The 27,809-nt window shown below is 43.9% G+C and overlaps 1 protein-coding gene across 8 annotated transcripts in view; it reads left to right on the top strand.

Moving 5' to 3' along the window:
- The window catches only part of tfdp1a (transcription factor Dp-1, a), a 56,041-nt gene that overhangs the window by 23,773 nt on the left and 4,459 nt on the right, over window positions 1–27,809 (top strand). For all 8 annotated transcript variants that reach the window (XM_055644079.1, XM_055644083.1, XM_055644085.1 and 5 more), the window contains 5 exons: window positions 11,634–11,780; window positions 12,960–13,028; window positions 13,782–13,933; window positions 17,815–17,981; window positions 27,033–27,117. In XM_055644079.1, the coding sequence (XP_055500054.1) occupies window positions 11,634–11,780; window positions 12,960–13,028; window positions 13,782–13,933; window positions 17,815–17,981; window positions 27,033–27,117 (620 nt within the window). The remainder of the gene's footprint in view (window positions 1–11,633; window positions 11,781–12,959; window positions 13,029–13,781; window positions 13,934–17,814; window positions 17,982–27,032; window positions 27,118–27,809) is intronic.

Below are 27,809 nucleotides of genomic sequence, written 5' to 3'. Positions count from 1 at the left end.
CATGTGGGGAAAATGAGGGAGGAGATGTAGTGGCCACAGTTGGTGGTGGTAAGTGAGAAAGGCAAAGATGCAAATGGCGCAATCTGTTACGGAACTAAGATGGGGAGTGACATAGAAAATAGGTGCCGGAGTAGGCCATTCGGCCCTTCGAGCCTGCACTGCCATTTGATATGATCATGGCTGATCATCCAACTCAGTATCCCATCCCTGCCTTCTCTCCATACCCCCTGATCCCTTTAGCCACAAGAGCCACATCTAACTCCCTCTTAAATATAGCCGATGAACTGGCCTCAACTACCTTCTGTGGCAGAGAATTCCACAGATTCACCACTCTCTGTGTAAAAAATGATTTTCTCATCTCGGTCCTAAAAGACTTCCCTCTTATCCTTAAACTGTGACCCCTAGTTCTGGACTTCCCCAACATCGGGAATAATCTTCCTGCATCTAGCCTGTCCAACCCCTTAAGAATGTTGTAAGTTTCTATAAGATCCCCCTCAATCTTCTAAATTCTAGCGTGTACAAGCCGAGTCTATCCAGTCTTTCTTCATATGAAAGTCCTGACATGCCAGGAATCAGTCTGGTGAACTTTCTCTGTACTCCCTCTATGGCAAGAATGTCTTTCCTCAGATTAGGAGACCAAAACTGGACGCAATACTCCAGGTGTGGTCTCACCAAGACCCTGTACAACTGCAGTAGAACCTCCCTGCTCTTATACTCAAATGCTTTTGTTATGAATGCTAACATACCATTTGCTTTCTTCACTGCCTGCTGCACCTGCATGCCTACTTTCAATGACTGGTGTACCATGACACCCAGGTCTCGTTGCATCTCCCCTTTTCCTAATCGGCCACCATTCAGATAATAGTCTACTTTCCTGTTTTTGCCACCAAAGTGGATAACTTCACATTTATCCACATTATACTGCATCTGCCATGCATTTGCCCACTCACCCAACCTATCCAAGTCACCTTACAGCCTCCTAACGTCCTCCTCACAGCGAACACTGCCCCCCAGCTTCGTGTCATCCGCATACTTGGAGATGTTGCATTCAATTCCCTCATCCAGATCATTAATATATATTGTAAATAGCTGGGGTCCCAGCACTGAGCCTTGCAGTACCCCACTAGGCACTGCCTGCCATTCTGAAAAGGACCTGTTTGCTCCTACTCTTTGCTTCCTGTCTGCCAACCAGTTCTCTATCCACATCAATACTGAATCCCCAATACCGTGTGCTTTTAGTTTGTATACTAATCTCTTATGTGGGACCTTGTCGAAAGCCTTCTGAAAGTCCAGATATAACGCATCCACTGGTTCTCCCTTATCCACTGGTCTGTAATTCCCCGTTTACTCTCTCCCTCACTTTTTAAAAAGTGGGGTTACATTAGCTACCCTCCAATCCTCAGGAACTACTCCAGAATCTAAAGTGTTTTGAAAAATGATCACTAATGCATCCACTATTACTGCGGCTACTCCCTTAAGTACTCTGGGATGCAACTTATCTGGTCCTGGGGATTTATCGGCCTTTAATCCATTCAATTTACCTAACACCACTTCCTGGCTAACCTGGATTTCACTCAGTTCCTCCATCTCATTTAACCCCCGGTCCCTTGCTATTTCCGGCAGATTATTTATGTCTTCCTTAGTGAAGATGGAACCAAAGTAGTTATTCAATTGGTCTGCCATGTCCTTGTTCCCCATGATCAATTTGCCTGTTTCTGATTGCAAGGGACCTACATTTGTTTTAACTAATCTTTTCCTCTTCACATATCTATAAAAACTTTTGCAGTCAGTTTTTATGTTCCCTGCCAGTTTTCTTTCATAATCTATTTTCATTTTCCTAATTAAGCCTTTTGTCCTCCTCTGCTGGACTCTGAATTTCTCCCAATCCTCTGGTAGGCTGCTTTTTCTGGCTAATTTGTACGCTTCATCTTTTGTTTTGATACTATCCCTGATTTCCCTTGTTATCCACGGATGCACTACCTTCCCTGATTTATTCTTTTGCCAAACTGGGATGAACAATTGTTGTAGTTCATCCATGCAATTTTTAAATGCCTTCCATTGCATATCCACCGTCAACCCTTTAAGAATCATTTGCCAGTCTATCTTGGCCAATTCACGTCTCATACCCTCAAAGTCACCTTTCTTTAAGTTCAGGACCCTTGTTTCTGAATTAACAATGTCACTCTCCATCCTAATGAAGAACTCAACCATATTATGGTCACTCTTGCCCAAGGGGCCACGCACAACAAGACTGCTAACTAACCCTTCCTCATTACTCAATATCCAGTCTAGAATAGCCTGCTCTCTTGTTGGTTCCTCTACATGTTGGTTTAGAAAACTATCCCGCATACATTCCAAGAAATCCTCTTCCTCAGCACCCCTGCCAATTTGATTCACCCAATCTATATGTAGATTGAAGTCACCCATTATAATTGTTTTACCTTTGTTGCACGCATTTCTAATTTCCTGTTTGATGCCATCCCCAGCTCCACTACTACTTAGGTGGCCTGTACACAACTCCCACTAGCGTTTTCTGCCCCTTAGTGTTTCGCAGCTCTACCCATATTGATTCCACATCGTCCAAGCTAATGTCCTTCCTTTCTATTGCGTTAATCTCCTCTCTAACCAGCAACGCTATCCCACCTCCTTTTCCTTTCTGTCTATCCCTCCTGAATATTGAATATCCCTGGATGTTCAGCTCCCAGCCTTGGTCACCCTGGAGCCATGTCTCCGTGATCCCAACTATATCATATTCATTAATAACTATCTGCACATTCAACTCATCCACCTTATTACGAATGCTCCTTGCATTAAGATACAAAGGCTTCAGGCTTATTTTTACAACACTCTTACCCCTTATACAATTATGTTGAAAAGTGGGCCTTTTTGATTTTTGCCCTGTATTTGTCTGCCTGCCACTTTTACTTTTCACCTTGCTACCTATTGCTTCTACCCTAATTTTAACCCCTCTGCCTCTCTGCTCTTGCACCCATCCCCCTGCCACATTAGTTTAAATCCTCCCCGACAGCACTAGCAAACACTCCCCCAAGGACATTGGTTCCATTCCAGCCCAGGTGCAGACCGTCCTGTTTGTACTGGTCCCACCTCCCCCAGAACTGGTTCCAATGCCCTAAACATTTGAATCCCTCCCCCTTGCACCATTTTCCAAGCCACGTATTCATCTGCAATATCCTCCTATTTCTACTCTGACTAGCCCGTGGCACTTGTAGTAATCCAGAGATTATTACCTTTGACGTCCTACTTTTAAGTTCATCTCCTAGCTCCCTAAATTCACCTTGTAGGACCTCATCCCTTTTTTTACCTATATCGTTGGTGCCAATGTGCACCACGACAACTGGCTGTTCACCCTCCCCCTCCAGAATGTTCTGCAGCCGTTCAGTGACATCCCTGACCCTTGCACCAGGGAGGCAACATACCATCCTGGAGTCTCGTTTGCGGCCGCAGAAACGCCTATCTATTCCCCTTAGAATTGAATCAACTATTACTATTGCCCTTCCACTCTTTTTTCTCCCCTCCTGTGCTGCAGAGCCACCCATGGTGCCATGAACTTGGCTGCTGCTGCCTTCCCCTGATGAGCCATCTCTCCCAACAGTATCCCAAATGATATACCTGTTTAGGAGGGAGATGACCACAGGGGACTCCTGCATTACCTGCCTACTGCTATGCTGGCTAGTATCCACTCGTTCCCTTTCTGTCCTCTTACCTTTTACCTGCGGTGTGACTAACTCGCTGTTCATGCTATCCACGACTTTCTCAGCATCGTGGATGCTCCAGTATGAATCCAGCCGCAGCTCCAATCGTTCAATGAGATCTGCCAGGAGCTGCAGCTGGACACACTTCCTGCGAACGTAGTCACCAGGGACACCGACCATATCCCTGATCTCCCACATGTTGCAGGCTGAGCAAACCACGGGGCCAATCTCCACTGACATAGCTTACTCCCAAATTAAATCAACTCCCTCACACTATAAAAAAAAATGTCCTTTAAACTGTACCTTTACTTATAAATACTGTACCCTTAACTCACTGAACCCTCAACTCACAGAACCCTTAACCTGACATGGAGAACCAGAGGTATAAATGATTGCTAGACGGGAAAATGGGCGGGGGGGAAATAGAAAACCTGGAGCAGGGTTGTATGATGAGCACATGGAGGAAGGGAAAGGAACTGAATGGAGGTGGATTAGGAATAGTGGGAATGATGACTAAAATGGGGAGGCTGGGTAGATGAGAAGAGAGAGGGTGTGTCTTCCCAAAATTCAGCCCCATTTGGGTTGGGGGCTATTTAAACAGGTGTTCTTCTGGTTTGTGCTTGGTCTCTGGCACTGGGGGAGGCTGAGACTGACAAATTGGGTCACTTACAACCCATGTAGCCTGCAACTCAACAGCATAACATGAGTTCTCCAAATTCCAGTAAATTCCTCTCTCCTCATCTACCCAGCACCCCCCTCTCGCACCAACTCCTCCATTTGCTAATCACCTACCCCTCCCTACTCTGTGTTTATGAATGATCCACAGCAACATGCACATGGTGATGATCAATCTTTATTCCATAGGCAAACAGGAACATTCAAACAGCCAGCTGCTCGCATCTAGCTCTGCTGGCTTGTGAGCAAGAGAGAGAAAGAGAGTTAGCTGACCTTGTGTAGTACTGTAATACCATGTAAAGGGTGGCTTGCACATATGTGTAGTGGGGGTTATAAATGGCATGGGTTTATAATGGTTAATCTACATTCTTCCTCTTAAAGATGTAAAGCATATATATAGTGGTTAGCGGGGCATCTTGTAAAACACCAGTATAATGTGCGGCATTAATTACTTTACTGCATATGTGAGCACATAAAACTAAACGGGTCATGCACAGTTCAAGTGTAGCCGGTAAATTTTCCAATCAGTGAGTTTGGGTTGCAGACATGACCTGAAAGTGTACGGTAATCCCCCTCATATACCTCATCCTTCGCTGAGGGAGCAAGTCCCTTATTGGGTGAACGCGGAGGAGAAGACACTGGTGGAGATTGGGGCACCAGGGAAGGCAAGAATGGAGATGGCACCGGCAGAGGAATCGCTGGAGCAGCATTTGCAGAGCATGAGGGAAGACCGGCAAGAGGTGTTGGCACTCGCCGATAGATGCCATTGTCAATACTGACCAAGTACGAGCATGGTTCTGCAGTGGACCCCAGAATGACTCCGAGGCGGTCGTAACCTCGGAGTGACCGCAAACTGGTCAACCTGTCCCTTGTTGAGCGGTTGAAGCGGAGAGCTGGTTTTATCGTAGTATTTTCTTTGTAAGCCGCAGCAGCGTTGGAGCTGGGATTGGATCACTGACGGTGCACGAACTTGTGGTTCTAGTAGTTGCTTGGCCATAGGTAGAGTTGAGCGGGTTCGCCGGGACACGAGCCGTTCGGCTGCAGTTCGGAGAGGGTTGCGGACGATGTTCCGTGGGTTGAATAGGTCGAGATAGACATCAGAGCCGGCACTGCGTGAGCGTTCCATTAGTTCCTTTGCACTTTTTACCGCACGCTCAGCCAGGCCGTTGGACTGCGGGTACTCGGGGCAACTGGTAATGTGGTGAAAGTCCCAGTTTTTCGCGAAATCTCTGAAGAGCTGACTGGAGAACTGAAGTCCATTGTCTGAGAGTAACTTTAGGGGGGCTCCATGGACAGAGAAGTGCCGAGTTAGTTTCTGAATGGCCATGGCTGAGGTCGGGCTACTGAGCAGGTCGATCTCGAACAATCCTGAGTAGGGATCGACTAAAACCAAGTATTGTTGGCCGTGCCACTCAAAGATGTCGGCTGCCAATGTGGACCAGGGTAAGTCCAGTGTGAGGTGCGGGTGAAGTGGTTACTTCTGTTGGTGCGGGGTCAGGTTATTGCAGATCGGGCAGGCAGCAACTTTCTCGAGAATGTAGTTAGCCATGTCCAACTAGAACAGCATTCCTTTTGCATGTTGAAGGGTTATTTCTGTAGCGGGATGGTCCCCATGGACAATGTTGAAGTACTTGTTGTGAAGAGACTTCGGGATGACCGCCTTGTGTCCTTTCATTATCACACCGTCCTGAATGACCAGTTCGTCACGGACAGGGTAAAATGGTTGGACAGCTTGTGGCAGGTGGTGCTGTTTGTCTGGACAGCCGCGGCGGATGACAGTGGCCAGTGATTGTAGTGTTTCGTCTGCAGCTGTTTGTGACACTAGGTTGTCTAAACCGGCAGATGGGAGGCAGGAGACCATCATAACCGCATACCCCTCGTGCTCATCATCAGGCAGGTGTTTTTCACAGGTTAGGCGAGGTCCCCATGAGAGGGTGCAGCTAAGTGCATGTCCTTACTACATTTGTAGGTTAGTCTGATGTCATATCTCTGTAGTTCTTTCATCATGCATTGTAAATGCGCTGGTGTCGTGTGGATCGGTTTACTGAGGATATTGTGACCGTGATCAGGTTGCCAGATAAAATCCTTGAATTTCTTGCAGGCAAAAGTTACTGCAAGTAGCACCTTTTCAATTTGAGCGTAGCGCTGTTCAGTGTCGGTCATGGTCCATAGGTGCTGGCATTACGTTGATGGCAATGGTTTTAGACAGGTCTGGCCTGAGTCCGTTGTTGGTGAACACGTGGCCCACATAAGTCACTTCGTCGACCCGAAACCTACACTTGGAGGGTTGAGTTTGAGATTTACCTCCCTGGCACGATCCAGAACCTGCTTCAGGTTTGAGTTCTGTTCTTGTGCATTGCGCCCGGCAATCAGGATGTTGTCTACAATTATGTAACATGGGTAGCCAGCTGTACGCTGAAAAATCTCACTGGCTGAATTGATGCCAAATGGCATTCATAAAAATCTGTTGGCGTTCGAAGGGCGTCGAGAATGTGGTTAACATGGAGGATGCATGGTCTAGTGGCATTTGCCAAAATTAGTTCTTTGCATCTAGGACAGAAAAGACTGTGGCTTTACCCAGACTGGCTGTGACTTCTTCCACCGTCTGCATCGGGTGGTGTGGTTGTTTGATGGCAATATTTAAATCTTCAGGGTTGATGCAAATCCTTATTTCGTCTTTGTTCTTCTTGACTGCTGCAACCATGGTGGAGACCCAGGAAGAGGGGTCGTTGACAGGGGCTATCACGCCCAGTGTTTCCATTCTGTCAAGTTCAGCTTTGACGCCGTCCTTTATTGCGTGCGGGATTCGGTGAGGAGAACGAACGACAGGTTTTGATTTCCTTGTTGGTTGCAATGCTGTATTCTGGCAGCTTGCCCAACTAGTTATCAAAAGTTGTTCGAGTAGTTTTTGGGTGGGACTTTGAGAGGTCGACAGCTGGTACAGTTTTGCCGAAGAAGACTAGGTTCATATATCCGCATATGGGAGGCAGGAAGCAGAAATGGGAAGCACTCGGACACAAGAGGAGAAAGAAAAAAAAGGAAATAAACAGAGAATAAGAGACGGGGGTTTTCTTAAATGTGCATATTTTAATGCTAGGAGCATTGTAAGAAAGGTGGATGAGCTTAGAGTCTGGATAGACACCTGGAAGTATGATGTTGTGGCAATCAGTGAAACGTGGTTGCAGGAGGGCTGTGATTGGAAACTAAATATTCCAGGATTTCGTTGCTTCAGGTGTGATAGAATTGGAGGGGCAAGAGGTGGAGGTGTTGCATTGCTAGTCAGGGAAGATATTACAGCAGTGCTTTGGCAGGATAGATTGGAGTGGTCATCTAGGGAGGCTATTTGGGTGGAATTGAGAAGTGGGAAAGGTGTAGCAACACTTATAGGGGTGTATTATAGACCGCCAAACGGGGAACGAGAATTGGAAGAGCAAATATGTAAGGAGATAGCAGATATTAGTAGTAAGCACAAGGTAGTGATTGTGGGAGATTTCAACTTTCCACACATAGACTGGGAAACACATTCTGTAAATGGGCTGGATGGGTTGGAGTTTGTAAAATGTGTGCAGGATAGTTTTTTGCAGCAATACATAGAGGTACCTACTAGAGGAGGGGCAGTGCTGGACCTCCTGTTAGGAAATGAGACGGGACAAGTGGCGGAGGTATGCGTTGGGGAACAGTTCGGGTCCAGTGATCACAATACCATTAGTTTCAATATAACTATGGAGAGGGTCAGAACTGGACCTAGGGTTGAGATTTTTGATTGGAGAAAGGCTAACTTTGATGCGATGCGAGATGATTTAAAAGGAGTGAACTGGGACATTTTGTTTTATGGGAAAGATGTAGAAGAGAAATGGAGGACATTTAAAGGGGACATTTTAAGAGTACAGAATCTGTACTCCAAAGGGTTTCTACAGCTATATTAATAGCAAAAGGATAACGAGGGATAAAATTGGTCCATTGGAGAGACAGAGTGGACAGCTATCTGCAGAGCCAAAAGAGATGGGGGAGATATTGAACAATTTTTTTTCTTCGGTATTCACCAAGGAGAAGGATATTGAATTATGCGAGGGAAACTAGTAGAGTAGCTATGGATACTATGAGGTTCAAAGTAAAAGAAATACTGACACTTTTGAAAAATATAAAAGTGGATAAGTCTCCAGGTCCTGACAGGATATTCCCTAGGACATTGAGGGAAGTTAGTGTAGAAATAGCCGGGGCTATGACAGAAATATTTCAAATGTCATTAGAAACGGGAATAGTCCCCGAGGATTGGCGTACTGCGCATGTTGTTCCATTGTTTAAAAAGGGTTCTAAGAGTAAACCTAGCAATTATAGACCTGTTAGTTTGACTTCAGTGGTGGGCAAATTAATGGAAAAGATACTTAGAGATAATATATATACGCATCTAGATAAACAGGGTCTGATTAGGAACAGTCAACATGGATTTGTGCCTGGAAGGTCATGTTTGACTAATCTTCTTGAATTTTTTGAAGAGGTTACTAGGGAAATTGACGAGGGTAAAGCAGTGGATGTTGTCTATATGGACTTTAGTAAGGCCTTTGACAAGGTTCCTCATGGAAGGTTGGTTAAGAAGGTTCAACTGTTGGGTATAAATGCAGGAATAGCAAGATGGATTTAACAGTGGCTGAATGGGAGAAGCCAGAGGGTAATGGTGGATGGCTGTTTATCGGGTTGGAGGCAGGTGACTAGTGGGGTGCCTCAGGGATCTGTGTTGGGTCCTTTGGTGTTTGTCATGTACATCAATGATCTGGATGAAGGTGTGGTAAATTGGATTAGTAAGTATGCAGATGATACCAAGATAGGGGGTGTTGTGGATAATGAAGAGGATTTCCAAAGTCTACAGAGTGATTTAGGCCATTTGGAAAAATGGGCTGCAAGATGGCAGATGGAGTTTAATGCCGATAAATGTGAGGTGCTACACCTTGGCAGGACAAATCAAAATAGGACGTACATGGTAAATGGTAGGGAATTGAAGAATACAGTTGAACAGAGGGATCTGGGTATAACCGTGCATAGTTCCTTGAAGGTGGAATCTCATATAGATAGGGTGGTAAAGAAAGCTTTTGGTATGCTAGCCTTTATAAATCAGAGCATTGAGTATAGAAGCTGGAATGTAATGTTAAAATTGTACAAGGCATTGGTGAGACCAAATCTGGAGTATGGTGTACAATTTTGGTCGCCCAACTATAGGAAGGATGTCAACAAAATAGAGAGAGTGCAGAGGAGATTTACTAGAATGTTGCCTGGGTTTCAACAACTAAGTTACAGAGATAGGTTGAATAAGTTAGGTCTTTATTCTCTGGAGCGCAGAAGGTTAAGGGGGGACCTGATAGAGGTCTTTAAAATGATGAGAGGGATGGACAGAGTTGATGTGGACAAGCTTTTCCCTTTGAGAATAGGGAAGATTCAAACAAGAGGACATGACTTCAGAATTAAGGGACAGAAGTTTAGGGGTAATATGAGGGGGAACTCTTTACGCAGAGAGTGGTAGCAGTGTGAAATGAGCTCCCAGTGGAAGTGGTGGAGGCAGGTTCATTGGTATCATTTAAAAATAAATTGGATAGGCATATGGATGAGAAGGGAATGGAGGGTTATGGTATGAGTGCAGGCAGGTGGGACTAAGGGGAAAAAAATTTGTTCGGCACGGACTTGTAGGGCCGAGGTGGCCTGTTTCCGTGCTGTAATTGTTATATGGTTATATGGTTATATCCATAATGTAACCGTACCAACTGGTTGCAACTCCCCCCCCCCCCCCCCCCCCCCCCCCCCCCCCCCAACCAAATGGATGCAACTTTGAGTTTGTTTTCATAACAGTTTCGTTGTTGTGAATTCTTTGGATGTCTGACAGACCACGTTACATCTCGCTCCAGTATCTATCTTAGCAGCAACCCTGGTGTTGTTGATACTGTTGATACTCATGGGATCGCTGTCTGTAGCCGGTTAATCGGGTATACAAGAATGTATGTTTTGGCTGACCTTGCAGGTGCTGCAGTTTTGGTTCTGCTTGGAATGCTGATTCTGTCAGTGCCTCGTGGGAAAGTGAGGGCTCAAATGCATAGAGAGATTGTTGTGACTGGGCCCTGTTGGCATGGGCGCGGCAGCACCGGATAAAGTGGCCTTTCTTTTTACAATAGTGACAAGTTTTGCCATAAGTGAAGCATTGGTCACGAAATGTTGTGTTTGAGCCACTGCAATTACCACAGTTATGGACCAGAGAATTGAGGATCCTGGGGATGTAGGTGGTTGTCGAGGGATTAATGTTTGCCATGGGGATCTTTAGACGGCCTTGACATCGTAGGTAGAGTGTGGCCCCAGTCCCAAGGCTTTGGTATGGGTGTCAGTGTATTCTGCAACCCGGCAGGCACGTTTAACCTTATCTAGTGTAAACTCCTTATCCCGGAGTAATTGTTTTCTCACTGTATCATTCAGGATGCCATATACGAGTCTGCCGCGGATGAGCTTGTCAGGGTCTTGGAAGTGGCATCTGGATGCAATGCTCTTGAGAGCACCAATGTAGGATTCGATCTTGTTGGCTACGGGGAAAAAACTTGTGGTGCTCCATGATAACGTTGGTGCGAAGTTGGCACAGGTCTCTGAACTTTCGGAGAAGGCAGATAGGGTCTCTGATGGACTCTGCCGGGGTCGCAACATTTGTTACCACATCGGTATGTTGTGGGGCATAGTGGAAATCCTGTGCCCGCAGGGCGGCCCGTGCCTGCTACGTTGAGGAAATTGATGCAACGATGTGGGGTGCAGCTCCAGTTTGGGCGGCATCTATGAAAATCCCGAATTCTACCTTGAAGATGCGCCAACGTTCGGCAAGTTCATGGGGATTGGTTGGTTCTGCTGTCTTGAAAGTGATATTTGTTTCGATCATCCTTGGAAATAGTGTTCCAGGATGTAAGTATATAAAAGTTATCTTATCTCCTTGTATCTTTTGCCTAAAATTTAAAATCTATTCTTCATCCTTGCACTCTGCTAATGGAAGCATCTACTTTCTATTTACCCTGTATAAATCTCACAAACACCTCAAAGCCCTTTTCAAACATTTTGCTCTCGGATAAATGACCACAGCTCCAGTCCAACCTTTTTACTAAAAAAAAACATGGATTCATGGTGGCCTTGGGCAATTACATCTGCAATTTGCTTTTTATTGATTGATTGATTGATCCATATTCATTGTTTTTAATATGAAAAATATTTTTGTATTCTAACCTGCAGCAGGGATATGATCAAAAAAATATAAGGCGTCGTGTGTATGATGCGCTGAACGTGCTCATGGCAATGAACATCATTTCTAAAGAGAAGAAAGAAATCAAGTGGATAGGACTTCCCACTAACTCAGCTCAAGAGTGCCAGAATCTAGAGGTAGGAATTGTATGCATGGAAACCCTTAAAACAAACTACACTTCCACTGTCTTTATAAAATATTTCAATGCATTCTAGAAGTTAGAAACGTTCTGCAATTTTGGTTTTGTATGTAGTCTCACTATTTTGAAAATCAAAAGACTATAGGTGCTTCAAGTCTCAAACAAAATTGGAAAATGTTGGAAATACTCAGCAGGCCAAGCAGCATATTCGCCCCATAAACTGGAACAATGAGAAGAAATGTTTAGATTCTCATGCGGGGTCGTCATTAGAAATGAAATGTTAATGGTTTCTCTTACTGCAGATGCTGAGTGGCCTGTGGATTAAAAGTTTCCGTTGCATACCTCAGTTACATCTTTATAGATTTGTGGTTATTACTTGTTACCGGCACTGCTTCCAAATTGCCTTTTTGTTTTGCTCTTGTTGATTCTAACCACTTTTGCAACAATTTATCTAATAGTGTGCAGATTGCGTTGCTTGTTAATGAAGGCAGATCCTTCAGTTTATATTTCATCTGCATACATTTTTGTAATCCAGTTCATCACTTTAATCTCCATTTTGTTTTTCATTTTTATATGTAGAAGGGCTAAGTGCAGCTTTGAATTATTTACTGTCTTTTAGAACTCTTCATACCAATTATAGCCTCTTACACATCTGATTCTATTCACTACATAATTGGTCATCTTGTTTTCATAAGCCTCTTAAAATGCTTCTTAAAATATCCTTCATTGAGCCGGTTTTTTATCTCCTGTCCTAATATCACCTTATTGCCAAAGGCACAGAACACGCACACCACCAGCTTCTTCCCCTCTATTATCAGGTATCCGAACCGTTTTTCCATACGCTGCGGTACTGTTCAATTCATCTCTACTCCATTTAGAACGTAAGACTAGGTCTAAGGAACTGATGTGCTACAGTGTTGAGAACCATATTCTGCATTCTGTCTTTTCCCCTTTGCTCTATCTATTGTAGTTAAGTTTGAACTGATTATATCTATATTTGGTAAATCTGATCTGTTTGGATAGCATGCAAATAAAACTCTTCACTGTACCTCGGTCCAGGTGACATTAATAAAAGCAAAATGTGGCACAGTGTTTGAACGATGCTTGATAAAATATTATAGCAGGTTGGTTTGCAGCTTCTAGCAAGTGATGGGGACTTTTGTTTTCATGTGACTAGATGGAGAAGCGGAGGAAAATGGAGATGATTAAGCAAAAGCAGTTACAACTTAAGGAGTTGCTTCTGCAGGTAAAATTGTTCAACATTATACTGTTTTAATTAGTAATACACAAATGCTAATGTTGATTAACTATATTGTCAGTAGTTTACAAGTGTCAACTGAATAAAGTCACGGCTGCACAAAGGATCTGGTGGAACTATTTGAAGAGATAGGTAATTCTCAATGTAAACTAGTTTGTATTTGTCCATAGCTGTGAACCTGTGTAATGGGACAACTTTGTGAAAATCACAAGAATGAATAAACAAATACAAAATAGTATGACTCTTATCACTACAATGAATTGGAATTTTTGGAATTTTACTCTAGAATTTAGGAGATTGAGAGGGGATCTTATAGAAACTTACAAAATCTTAAGGGGTTGGACAGGCTAGATGCAGGAAGATTGTTCCCGATGTTAGGGAAGTCCAGGACAAGGGGTCACAGCTTAAGGATAAGGGGGAAATCCTTTAAAACCGAGATGAGAAGAACTTTTTTCACACAGAGAGTGGTGAATCACTGGAACTCTCTGCCACAGAGGGTAGTTGAGGCCAGTTCATTGGCTATATTTAAGAGGGAGTTAGATGTGGCCCTTGTGGCTAAGGGGATCAGGGGGTATGGAGAGAAGGCAAGTACGGGATACTGAGTTGGATGATCAGCCATGATCATATTGAATGGCGGTGCAGGCTCGAAGGGCCGAATGGCCTACTCCTGCACCTAATTTCTATGTTTCTATGAATTACCAAGTACATCATTTGTACATTGCAACAACTTTTATTTTGCAGCAAATTGCCTTTAAGAATCTGGTTCAACGAAATCGCCTTGTAGAACAACAATCTGGCAGAGTTCCTCCTCCCAATACTGCCATTCGACTGCCCTTCATTTTAGTCAACACCAGCAAAAAAACAATCATAGACTGCAGTATCTCTCCTGATAAGTAAGTACAATAACATCTGTGTGGCCTAACATAGATCCATAGAAAATAGGCGCAGGAGTAGGCCATTCGGCCCTTCGAGACTGCTCCGCCTTTCAATATGATCATGGCTGATCATCCAACATTGTCAATATGTAGCACGAAAATGTATGCCCTTTTAGAAATACAAATCCCTCAATTTGCAAGATACTGTTTATTGTGATTTGACAATATTGTGAGTACAGGTGCACAACCTTTTATCCGAAAACCTTGGGACCAGCCACTTCTCGGATTTCGGAATTTTTCGGATGTCGGAATGGAAGATTTTTAGCGTAGATTAGATAGATAGCGCGGGCGGCTTGGAAAGTCTGCAGCGGCTGCCTCGGAGACCGGGGAATCATTGTAAATCATTGCTTAAATGTTAATCAGTTAGTTTGGAGGGCTTTTATGTGGTGAAGAGAAGGGGGGGGTGAATGGGAAATTTTTAATTCTTAGTCCCCTACCTGGTCGGAGAGGCGGGCAGCGGGCAATGCCTTGCCGGGTCGCCGTGCCGTAAGCTCCAGAGCGCTGTGGCCGCCGACTCCCAACATCGCGGAGCTGGGGTTGCGGGCGTCCGGCCGCGGACGGCACTGGATTTGGTGCCAGGGATCGATTTCGCCGGGGTCCGAGCTCCAACCGGTGCCGCCCGCAGCCCCAGCTCCGCGATGTTGGGAGTCGGCGGCCACAGTGCTCCGAAGCCTACCGCACAGCGACCCGGAAAGGCATTGCCCGCTCCGCGCCTCTCTCGACCAGGTAGGGGACTAAAAATTAAAGTTTGCCCCTTCAACACCCCCAACCCCCCCCCAACCCCGCCCCCCCCCCCCCCCACCACCACCACATAAAAGCCCTCCAAACTAACTGACTAACATACATCAACATTGCGAACTTCAATTAGTATTTTGCTTTTTTATATCTCTGAAATTTCAATTTTGGAATATCAAGATATATGGCAATTGCTTGATGGAATAAAATGTTTGCTTCACTTATTTCTTTATCTTAGAAATGAGAGAGATAAAAATCATGTAAATTGTTGGTTTCAAAGAGTCCAACAAAATTGAAATTGATTGCAAACTTTGTAACGATCTGCTAGTTGAAAACAAACATTGTACAAAGGAAGGTTTCTCCAGCATTTTTGTCTACCTTTGATTTTCCAGCATCTGCAGTTCCTTCTTAAACATCTTGTACAAAGGAAGGTTGTTTGTTGGGAGGTCCACAGCCTTGGGCACTTGACATTGCTATACAAATTCCTCCGAGCAATGTCCAAGTACTGGAATCGCCATAGAAAATCCAAATATGTCCATCCTCCCCTATAGCTAATTATATAGCTAATCTTGGAAGCATTCTGGTAAACCTCTTCTGCATGCTCTCCAAATCCTTCCTACAATGGAATGACCAGAATGACCAGAACTGTACACATTACTCCAATGTACTCTAACAAAAATCTTATAAAACTGCATTGTGACTTCCTGACTCTTATGATAGGAGCCCTGAATCATGATGGTAAACATACCACATTATTAGCCCTGAATAATGAAGATAAATATACCACACAAATTCTTTACCACTCTCCTTATGTTGCCACCTTCAGGGAGCAAGTTACATCTGTACATTAATGGTGTTAAGGGGTTTTGCTATTGACTGTGTACTTTCGCCTTGCATTTGATCTGTAATAATGACATGGCATTATTATGGAATTCATTACATGCCAGCACAGAGAGTGTTTCTTCGCCAAATGTCATGCAATTTCAAGTTAGCATTCCATTATCTTAAAGGTAGCAACATCCACATTGCCCTAAAGGCTAAATAGAAGATATCAGCCCTTCAGGTGTAGTATTCCAAGATTAAGATACTTAACTTAAATGTAAATATTATCGCAAGCTTTCCTAATGTCATAAAACATAGTACTAGTTTTCTTGTCTTGACAGTATGGAGAAGTGTTCTATAGACAAGATGTTTCTATCCCAGTAATTGTGCAAATAAGGTAATGCTTTGTCATAAGGCTATGGGAAATGTAAGTAAGTAGTATTAATATTGCTCATCCAGAATTGGCCAGCAAAATAGACCAGTGATGTTTTTAGATTTGGGTAATAAGGCCCCTTTGGTGAGTAGGAATTTCCAAAGTTTGATCTGGTGGGAGAGAGCACACAAATTAACTTTAACTGAAAATTCAACCATATTATTTTAAAGTGGTGTTACTTTTTTTAAGACATTACAATAAAATATGAATTACAGCCATAAATGTTTCCAGTTCAATTGCTTCCTTGAGTATGTATGAAAAAAGGAAGAACATAATCTAAATTTCAGAATATTTTTTATTCCTTCTGTTCTTACTTTTCTGAAGATGTTGATTCCTTACTAATGAATCACATATGGAGCAAATATTTCTGCAGAATTTTGCCACGTAGCTGTTAGCTGTCAAAAATGTTACAACTAATGGCATGTAACCCACAGCACTTACTGGAAAACAGAGATCAGGTAACCCAGAAAGCCTTTGATGAGGTACCAACGTGAGGCTGGAACAGAAGATGAGAACTCATGGTATCAAAGGGCAGATCCTAGCATGGATAGCAAGTTGGCTGGATGGCAGAAAGAAAAGAGTGGCAATAAAGGGGGGGGGTTTCTGGTTGGCTGCCATTGACTAGCGGCGTTCGCAGGGGTCGGTGCTGGGGCCACTGCTCTTCACGTTGGCTATTAATGATTTGGATGAGGGGATTGAAGGCTTGTGGCCAAGTTTGCAGATAAGGAAATAGGTGGAGGGGCAGGTACTGCAGAGAAAGCAGGGACTCAATAGAAGGACGATAGTTTGGGTGAGTGGTTGGAATATAGAACGTTGGAATATAGTGTAGCAAAAGAAAGAAAAAAGCAATGTAAGCATTTATTTCAAGAGGGCTAGACTATAAAAACAGGGATATAATGCTGAGATGTTGTGTGTTGAGGTACTGTGTGCAATTTTGGGCACCTTAGGAATGATATGCTGGCTCTGGAGAGGGTCTAGAGTAGGTTTACAAGTATTATCCCAGAAATGGGTGGGTTAACATATGTTGGGTGTTTGATGGCACTGGGCCTGTACTCACTGGAGTTTGGAAGAATGAGGGGGGACTTCATTGAAATGTATTGAATAGCTAAAGCCTTGGATAGAGTGAATGTGGAGAGGATGTTTCCACTAGTGAGAGAGTCTAGGACTAGAGGTCATAATCTCAGAATTAAAAGTTTGTTCCATTGGGAAGGAGATAGGGAAGAATTTCTTTAGTCAGATGGTGGTGAATCTGTGGAACTCTTTGCCACAGTTGACTGCGAAGGCCAAGTCATTGGATATTTTTAAGGCATAGATAGATTCTTGATTAGTGCGGATGTCAGTGGTTATGGGGAGAAAGCAGGAGAATGGGGTTAGGTGGGGGAGAGAGAGATCAGCCATGATTGAATGGCGGAGCAGACTTGATGGACCGAATGGCCTAATTCTGATCCTATCACTTATGACCTTCTCATGTTTAGGAAATGTTGTTGACTGAGGTTGGTTCTTTTTTTCTACATTAAAGTTGAAGGAAACTAAAAATAGTATTAATAGATTTATTGCCAGTTGTTGAAATAGGTGTTTGTCATCAAGATTGCTCAATGTTCTGTGTTCATAATGTTGTAGTAAATTAAAAAAAAAACTTTTAGCATTTGACCTAAGAACTTGGTGCTATTCATTTGGAGACAAGAAAGGACAAGAAAGGATGCTTTCAATGTTAAATTTCAGAGAATTTTGAAGGGGGGGGGGATTTTCCCAGGAATATATTGAAAGCTGACCTGAATGTTATCTGTACTGAAATATATAACTTTTTTTTTAAATTATTGAATTTAGAATGTCTATCTCTGTTTCACAGGTTTGAATATTTTTTTAACTTTGATAATACATTCGAAATCCATGACGACATTGAAATTCTTAAGCGAATGCGAATGGCTTTTGGATTGGAGTCTGGTGGCTGTTCTGCTGAGGAACTGAAGATGGCGAAGAGCTTAGTACCCCAAGTCCTGGAACCATACGTAATAGGTATGTATGGAGAGGAAGATGTGTAGATTATGTTTAGTTTATGTTTATCATATTCGATGAGTGCTAAGATGTGTAGTTTATGTTTATCATATTGGATGAGTACTAAGCTTAATTTAAAAATCAGGAATCTATTTTCTCCAACTCTAGCAGGAAACCTTGTATTAAGTATTTTTGCTATTTGCAAATTAGTACAGGTGCACAACCTTTTTATCCGAAAAGCCTTGGGACCAGACACTTCTCGGATTTCGGAATTTTTCGGATTTCCGAATGGAAGATTTTTAGCGTAGATTAGGTAGGTAGCACGGGCGGCTTGAAAAGTCTGGAGCGGCTGCCTCCTCCCCGGAGACCGGGGAATCATTGTAAATCATTGCTTAAATGTTAGTCAGTTAGTTGGGAGGGATTTTATGTGGTGGGGGTGGGGGGGATGAAGGGGGAAACTTTAATTCTTAGTCCCCTACCGAGGCGGGGAGCGGGCAATGCCTTACCGGGTCGCCGTGCAGTAAGCTCCGGAGCGCTGTTGCCGCCGACTCCCAACATCGCGGAACTGGGGGCTGCGGGCGTCCGGTCGCGGGCGGCGCCGTTTGTAGCTCCGACCCTGGCAACTCTACCCCTGGCTGCGAGGCGCTACAAATCCAGCACCGCCCGTGGCCGGACACGTCGCAGGGGTAGAGTTGCCAGGGTCGGAGCTACAACCGGCGCCGCCCGCGTCGGACGCCCGCAGCACCCAGCTCTGCGATGTTGGGAGTCGGCGGCCACAGCACTCTGGAGCTTACTGCACGGCGACCCGGTAAGGCGTTGCCCGCTCCACGCCTCCGACCAGGTAGGGGGACTAAGAATTAAAGTTTCCCCCTTCACAACTCTAGCCCCCCCCCCCCCCCCCCCTTCACATAAAAGCCCTCCAAACTAACTGACTAACATTTAAGCAATGATTTACAGATGTTTAAGTGTCTCCCCGGTCTCCGGGGAGGAGGCAGCCGCTACAGTAGTACAGACCTGGGTTGACCGTGGGTCGTTTCGGGTCAAGTTTGTCGCCAAACGCGAGCTTTGGTGTGCAGACAACATCCTGGAAAAAATGTCCGGTTTTCGGAGCTTTTCGGTTTCCGGAACTCCGGATAAAAGGTTGTGCACCTGTATGTGTAAAAATATCTTGTAATCAAGCTATCTAATATAAATTGCTTTGAAGTGTGGTGTCTTCTATAGGTAACCACAAACCATTTCTCCAGTAGATGGTGTTGAAGAGTTTAATACTTTAATAATAATAATGACTAAGAACCTAGTACCTGATGTGCTGCCACATGTAATAGGTAAAATGTCGGACTGGTGATGAGGTGCGGAGATTTCTACGTAGAAATAGAAGGTACCTTAATGGATATTTTTCGCTTTGCTATCATGTACAAATTGTACAAGAGATGGATACTACTCCAATTTCGGAAGGCAATCGTAAGACAAATAATTTTCCATGTGCATTTGTCACATCGGACTCTGGTACTGGCTTGCAGGCAGTGAGGGAAGGAAAACATTTTAGTTCTCAATAGCCAATGCCAACAATAATCAGCCAGATTACACACAGAAAAGAATGTCACTAAAACCTATTGGTGCTAATATTTTTCTTGTCATGAAAAACTCCTTGAGGAACTTGAGGCGAGCATCTGTGGAGCAAAATGAGCAATCGATGTTACGAGCTAAGACCCTTCCTCTGGACTGAAGGGATAGAGAGGAGATAGCCAGATGTGGGCGAGCAAGGGTGAGGCAAGTGTGGGCAGGTGGGGGGTGGTAGATGGAGTCAGTTGGAAGAGAGGTGAAGATATCTGCAGGTTGGAATGTGATTGATGAAGGTAAAAACGGCTGTAGGTGGAATCTGATGAGAAAGGAAGGGTGGAGTATGAGACCAAATAATGGCAGGTGTGTGACAGATGGAAACAGTGGAGGAATGTTTCCTGGGAGGAGCGTGTGGGTGATGGGCCAATGAGGATATTAGGGAACGGGTTTGATGAGAAGGTGGAGCAATGAAAGAAAGAAGGTATAAATGGGAGGATTTGGTATGAGGGAGAGCCGGTTATCTGAAACTAGAAAAGTCCATATACATGCTACCTGCTAGTTTGACTGCCGAAGAAGAATGAAAGGTGCTGTTCCTCTGGTGCGGTTTGGTCTTTCACTGGACATGGAGGAGGTCAGGGACAGATAGGTTAGTGTAGTGTAGGAATGGGGAGGGGAATTTAAATGGCTAGCAACTGGGAGCTAGCTCCTGGTGCGCATGACAGACAGACCGCAGGTGTCTGCAAAATCTGTGCTTGGTTTCACCCATGTAGTGCAGGCCACATCGCAAGCACCTAATACCAAATGCAAACTGGAGGAACAGCGCCTCTTTTTCCACTTTCCTCCAAATAACAGCATTGTACACTTTTTAAGATTCATGCAACATGGAAACACACCCAACTCATCCATGCTGGCCAAGACACCTAACTACACTGATCTCAAATGTGTTTGGCCTATATTCCTCTAAATCTTTCCTTTTCCTGTCCAATGCTTTAAAAACATTTGTATAAATTGTGCCATCTCACATTTTATTGTAACATCCATCACTCACTGTTTTAAAATCTTGCACCTCAGATTATTTTTTTCCCCCCTCTCATCTTAATGCTATGCCCTCTAATTATAGGCATCTATTCTGGAAAAAAAAAGTGGCTATCTATTCCCTTCATAATTTAATAAACTTGCATGAGGTCACCTTTAAACCTCATTTTCTCCAGGGAAAGCAAAGCCAGCCAAAACAATCTCCTCATAATCCAAGCCATCCAGTGCAGGCAACATTTCTGTGAATCTTTTCTGCAAATTGCTTGTGGATATAGCTTGAGTCGAGATTGTTGCCATCTGTACAGAAGATGTGTGATGAGAACAAAAGATTTGCTGACATTTGGATAAAGAGAAAATATTATCTCACACAACTCGAATGCTGGGTGAGAATTTGGAGGAAGGATTAGCAACTTGAGTAAGTGTAGGAATGGAAAATGGAGGCAAATGTCTTGCCCAAATATAGTTGAAGATTGATTCCAAGATTTATCACATATATCCAACACTTCCTTCCCTTTGCCCTGTGCCCCACCTTGACTCATACTCATTTTTCCCCTTCCACCTATATTCCTTCCAGTGCCTTCACAATTCACATCCTTGTCTCAAACCTTTTGTCTTTTAGAGTCATAGATTGATAGTGTGCCCACACCAGCCAACAATGTCCCAGCTGCACTAGTCCCACATGCCTGCGCTTGGTCCATATCTCTCCAAATTTGTCCATCCGTGTACCACTGTTTCTTATACCAGCCAGCCTCAATGTCCCCAGCTTGCACTAGTCCCAACATTGATTGTAACTGAAGAACCCTGGGTTTTGGCCCGAAGCGTCCACCTACCCTCCTGCGCTCCATAGATGCTGCTGCACCCCTGAGTTTATTTCTCCCAGACAGTTTTTGTGTACCTTCGACAAATCAATTCCATTCAGCATCTGCCTTCCTGAGCAGACTCCTTCTTGACGCCCACTTGCCTGCCCGCTTTTGGTCATATCTCTCCCACGTACAAACTTGACTATCCCTAATCCATACCAAATTCCTGTATCCCCAGAATGTCTAACTGTTTCTTATACGCTGGGATAGTCCCAGCCTCAACTACCTCTTCTGGCAGCTTGTACCTGTATAATTCTCATCCATTGATGTAGATGACAAACATTAACAGGCCCAGCACCGAACCCTGAGGCACACCACTAGTCATGGGCCTCCAGTCTGAGAAGCAACCTTTCACCATTACCCTCTGCTTCCTACCATGGAGCCAATTTGCCACCCAAGTTCAAGTGAGTTTATTGTCATGTGTCCCTGTATAGGACAGTGAAATTCTTGCTTCATTGTCCTATACAGGGACACATGACAATAAACTCCATTCAGCTATCTCTCCTTGGATCCCATGCGATCTAACCTTCCTGAGCAGACTACCATGCGTCAACCATGTCGAACGCCATACCCTACTGAAGTACCCAGTTAAGCACATGACCCTCCCTCCCTAACAACATCTTAAACCTTTTGGTCACGTCTTTACAAAAAATATTTCAATCAGATTTGTGAGTATCATACGACTCTCCTCCCAATTGCACCCCATCTGAACTCTTTCCAAACCATGGAAAGTTAAAACTATCCCTGGCTGTCTTTGCAGGAGAAAGTTTTGCCTCCTAGCGCCCCCCCCCCCCCCTTTTAAAAGACATTTTGCTTGAGCCATTTTAATTACAGCGCGAACCTTCCTGTACATTGCGATATGTGTCTATCACCTTGGCTTTGCACCGTGTGAATTTCACTCAAGACAGCGCTCCCCCCGCTTGCCCTGTCCCCCGCCTGCATAACGGCCTGGTGAAGGAAGCAATGTATGTGTGTGTGTTCCACTCTGACAGCTGCCGTTCCAGTTGCCGTTTTTCCAGACGACTGCACTTGACAGTTGCCTGAAAAATCGCCTAAGTGGGACAGGCCCATTATTTAACCTGCAGTTGTCTGCAATCTCCCAGCATATTTGTTCTTCTAATTTCCATTGATTATTTGGGGGTCTGTAGATTATCCCTTTCTTGTTCTTCAGCTCCACCCATACAGCCTCACTAGACGAACCGTCTGTAGTGTCACCTCCTGAACACAGCTGTGACATCCTCTTTAACCAACAATGCGACCCCCGCCCCCCTTCTCTTTTTCCCTCACCCCTGTCACTCCTGAAGCTCCTGTGCCTTTGTGTGACCATATGCCTATCACACCCCCACCTGCATCCACATGTTGCTTGCCAGGGTTTGTCCTGTCCCTCCTCTCTTCCAGGTTTCTCAGTTACTGTTACTCCAGCACTTTATTTTTCTTCATGCATCATTGATTGTTATCGTCATACAGAGAGGAAACGGGCCTTTGGCCTTCCAAATCTGTGCTGATCAAGCACATTCTATTTCATTCACCCCACATTTCGATCAACTCTCCAGATTATAGCACTCGCATATGTTTATAAAAGCCAATTAATCTACCAGCCTGTGCGTCTTTAAATTCAGATTGTTTTTGTCATATACACCAGGGGGCAATAAAATTTCTAGTTCTCTTAAAGCTCATAGAGTAAACAATAAATATAGCATCTAATGGAAAAAATGGTGCAAAGATCGTAGTGCAATCTCGTGTAGAACATAAAATGCTGAAGGGCAATCACAAAATAACCGAATGAGGTAGAGATGAGAGTACTTGGCGGCAGCTCCAAGAAAGGAGTGTGAGAGGTGATTAGATCAGGTGTCTGCAGGGGTGTCTATAACTGTGGGGAGGAAGCTGTTCAGTCTGGATGTCTGGTCTTTCAAGCACCTGTATCTTCTCCCAGAAGGTTGAAGTGTGAAAATGGAATAGCCAGGGTGGGAGGTACCGTTGATGATGCCTCCCGCCTATGAAAAAGGACTGCAAGGATGAAAGTGACGAACCTATGAAACATTGGGCTGTGTTCGCCACCTTCTGCAGGTTCAAGTGGTCGAGGGCCGAGCAGTTTGGGCTACAGGCTGGGTTTCATCCCATCAAAATACTTTGTATAGCACAACAGTAGACGTTTGTGGATATGCCGAATCGTCTCCGACACTTAAAGTAAAAACATTGCTATCTTGATCACCGCTTCAGTGTCTTGCATACCAAGAAACCTGAAGCTGTCGACCATCTCTACAGCAGCTCCATTAATCAGAACAGTGTTGGGTTCACCCCGACCCCGCTTCCTTCAGTCAATAATCAACACTTTCATCTTGCTGAACCGTACAGGCTAGTGAATGTTCTGACAAAATGACACATCTTGATTTTATTCATAGACTCAATCTAATGGTTGTTGTTGATCCAGCCATTAACAGTGGTATCATCGGCAACATTAAAGGTGGTGTTGGTGCTGTGCTTGGTCGCACAGCCATGGGTGTACAGAGGGTAGAACAATGGACTGAGCACAACCCCCGGGAAGTCAGAGTTCAGGTTTGTGATGGTCACGTGTACCTAGGTATAGTGAAAAGCTTTTTGCATGCTAGCCAATCAGATAATACTATGCATGAATACAATCAAGTCAAACTGGAGTACAATAGGTAGAGTGAAGCAAAAGATAGTGTGCAGAATATAATTCTCAGTTTTGTTGCATAAAAAGAGTTCTGGAGAGGGCGGCATGGTGACTCAGTGGTAGAGTTGCTTTCTTACAGCACCAGAATTACAGCGCTGGGTTCGATCCTGACTATGGGTGCTTGTCTATGGAATTTGTAAGCTCTACCAGTCACAAAGTTCAGAAGCCAGATGGAGGCCCTAAGGCAAGGGTCCAGGAGTTCAGAGATGAGTTTGTTTGATGTTGGTGTTGAAGGCTGAGCTGTAGCCAATGAATAGCATCCTAACACGGGTGTTATTGTCAATATGATTCAGAGCATATCGTGCAAGATGAGATTGCCCTCTGTAGGTCTATTATCCCTGTGTTCAAATTGCAAGAGATTTATTTTGTCTGACACTGGCACACATGTAGACCATAACAAATTTTTCAAAGAGCTTCATTATGGTCACAGTTAGCTTCAGGGGGGTAGTGATAGAGTCCTTGGAACATGAGAGAAAAGCTATGTTGAGGAAACCCACATGGTTGCAGGAAGAATGTGCAAACTCCATGCGGACAGCATCAGTTGAGTGGGGCTTGGTGTATGTGTGAAAGAACAATTCTACAAGTTGTGCTGCAAGAAAGGATATTTCTTGAGACGTGAGCATATGGCTGAAGCAAATGAGCATGAAGATGGGGCAGTGAGATAAGTGATTTTTCATCAGTGGTCAGAGCTGATGCTAGTTAATGGATCCAGCAATGGTACTGGACATCATTTCAAATTTTGCGTTGCTTATGCAAATTGGTCTATCAATGGGAGATGGCTGTGAGAAGGACTGATTATAGACATAGGAAGAATAAGTCAAAACAAACAAGTCAAATTTGTAGCTCCGATGGGCAGCTCCGATGTGGATATATAATTCTTAGAACTGTCAGAAGGTGCATTACCGTGCTCAGAATTGGAGCTGTTCTATATTTAAATAAAACTAGAAAAATCATTAACAAACCTATGGAGAGTTGGAGAAATCAAATGTTTTACATATGTTTAGAATCTGCAACACAAATGCAACACCTTGTTTAACTTTGCTTTGCATGAGACTCCTCACTTAAATCATCTCCTTTGTACTTCTCCAGCTTCAATTCCAATTAATTTTTTGCTGGAAATCGATTTACAGTGAATTTATTTTTCATTTACATTGATTTTATTTAATTTTTGTCTGGTCTCAATTAAAGGTTGCTGTGGTTGGTTAGATTTGATCAAGTTTCATAAAGTATAAAAGGAAAGCAACTTCAAATTGCTATCAATCACTGCAACAAGTCTTACAAAATATTTCCAAAAATGGTTGTCGTTGATGCTTAGAAATTCTCTGCTATTCCAGTTTATGAGACCTTTAATCTGTGTTCCTAGTGACAGTAACCAAAAATTTTGGGTTACAGGAATTTTATTTCAAAATAAGAACATGATTATGCTGATTTAATTGCAATACTTTTTTATTTCCCACAATACTTTGAAACATGCTGTCCTTTGCATATTGGAGCACTAACGTGGCTTTACAATCTATATATTACTAAAAGTCTTATCTTGACCGCTTTTGGCTCACTGTGCTGTGATTTCCGAGAGAACGGCGCCACCTATGGCCGTGATTTTTGGCCACCTCGCTCAGATCCCCCCTCCGCCTTCTTGGACCAGAGGATTTTTCCCATTGATGAAAAATCAGAGATATTAATGTTTTTTTTTTTTAATTGCCATTCTCTCTGCTGCCCCTGCTGGAGGGAGGGGGAGGGACTATAAAACCAGGAAGCGGTGTGCCTCACTCAGTCTCTGCAAGATGGAAGAAGCCAGAGCTCTGAATAACACTGAACACATGTCTACTCAACTGTGAGTGCCCTTAATGTGGTTTGAAAATGAAATATGGTTGGTTTGAAGTAAAAAGGCACTGCCTGCAAATGGTTGTTTGGGGTGGTTGGGTTGAAGTAAAAAGGCACTGGCTGCAAATGGTTGTTTGGGGGGTTTGGGTTGAAGTGAAAAGGCACTGCCTGCAAATGGTTGTCTAAACTTGACAACTTCCTGTTTGCACTATATTGATTTTGGATAAAACACTACCACTTATGGCTGTGATTTTTGGCCATCTTACTCAGCCCCCCTCCGCTCATCAGGTGCAGGGGATTCTTCCCATCAATGAAAAACAAAAGTTATTAGTGTTTAAAAAATGTTTAGAATCTCTCTCCTGTCAATCACACCATGAAGCCAACACCTTTTCCGATGGGAGGGGGAGGGATTATAAAACCCGGAAGCGTGGGTGTGGCTCAGTCTCTGCATGATGGGGAAGGAGAGGTCATGACTCTGTCCGGGCTGTGAATCAACTGAACACACTGAATGTCTACTGAACTGTGTGTGGTGTTTTGTATAGTTTTATGGTGATTTCACCCTGTTTGAAATAGTATGAAACTGCATTTGAATGTGGTGGCCTTGCACCCTGCATGAAATGGTATGAAACTGCATTTGAATGTGGTGGCCTTGCACCCTGCTTGGAGTGGTTGGAAACTGCACTTGAATTTGGTGGCCTTGCACCCTGCTTGAAATGGTAGGAAAATGGATTTGAATTTGGTGGCCTTGCACTCTGCTTGAAATGGAATTTCAAGGAATAGCCATGAGTCATCTGCCAGCCCACCAGCCGTGAGTGAGCTGCCAGCACATCAGGCTTGAGGGACTGAGCTGCCACCCCAATAATCCATTTGGCCCACAATGTCCATACTAGCCCTATGGAGACCAGTAGTCCCTGCAGCCAACAACACCCATACCAGCGCTCCAGAAAGCTCCTCACTGGCCACCAATATTGGAATTGGTGGAGAGGTGGAATATTGCGTCGAGGGACCAGCCCTCCCATGTGAACATAGGACCCAACGGGTCCCACTTAGTCTAGTTATTTAATAAAATGTAACAATCCTGATTTTCATTGATTACAGAAATGGCTAAAGGAGTGCAAAATGTCAGCTCAGGCCCAAGTTCAGTAGCAGCATCTGCATCTTCGTCAAGCTTCCAATCTAGCAGGTAAGTCCAGTGCTGTTGCTTTTTTCCCTTTCCCTGTTTTTCTCCTCTTCCCCCACACGTCAATGGGAAGACTCCCTATCTATTTCTGATATTAGATTATCAATTTGTTTTTCCAAACAATATGTTGAGAAGCTAAATATTGAATTATTCCAATTTATTCCAGATAATAGGTTCTTTATTGTCATTATAACATGTAAACATGTACAACAAAATTAAAAATGCCAACCAGTCAGTGCACCATTCACACATTATCTAAAAGCTAACGATACGTAAAAGAGAATATCTGAAATAAGCAACTAAAATAAATAACATGAAAAAACAAAAGCATAAACACACAACCATACATTCTTCTGTCGATTACACAATCCCTTTGGTATGTAGCACACCAACGCTCATTTGGTGGCTATATTAAGTGTAGTTATTGCTGTGGGATAAAAACTGTTTTTGAGTCTGTTTGTCCTTGTCCTCATTGATCTGTACCGTCTGCCTGACGGCAACAGTTCAAACAGGGAGTGTCCGGGGTGGAAAATGTCCTTTATAATGTTCTGGGATTTCTTGAGACAGTGGAACTGTGTAGGTCCTCCAAGATGAGGAGAGGGCAGCAGACAATCTTCTGGGCATTGTCAATGGCCCTCTGGAGCGCTTTCCTCTTAGCCGCTGTGAAGCTGGTGTACCACACGCATACACAGTAT

This window comes from Leucoraja erinacea, chromosome 12, assembly GCF_028641065.1.
Source record: "Leucoraja erinacea ecotype New England chromosome 12, Leri_hhj_1, whole genome shotgun sequence".
NCBI lineage: Eukaryota > Metazoa > Chordata > Chondrichthyes > Rajiformes > Rajidae > Leucoraja > Leucoraja erinaceus.
The sequence above is the reverse complement of the archived record's forward strand: the minus strand, read 5'-3'. Positions and strand labels throughout refer to the sequence as shown.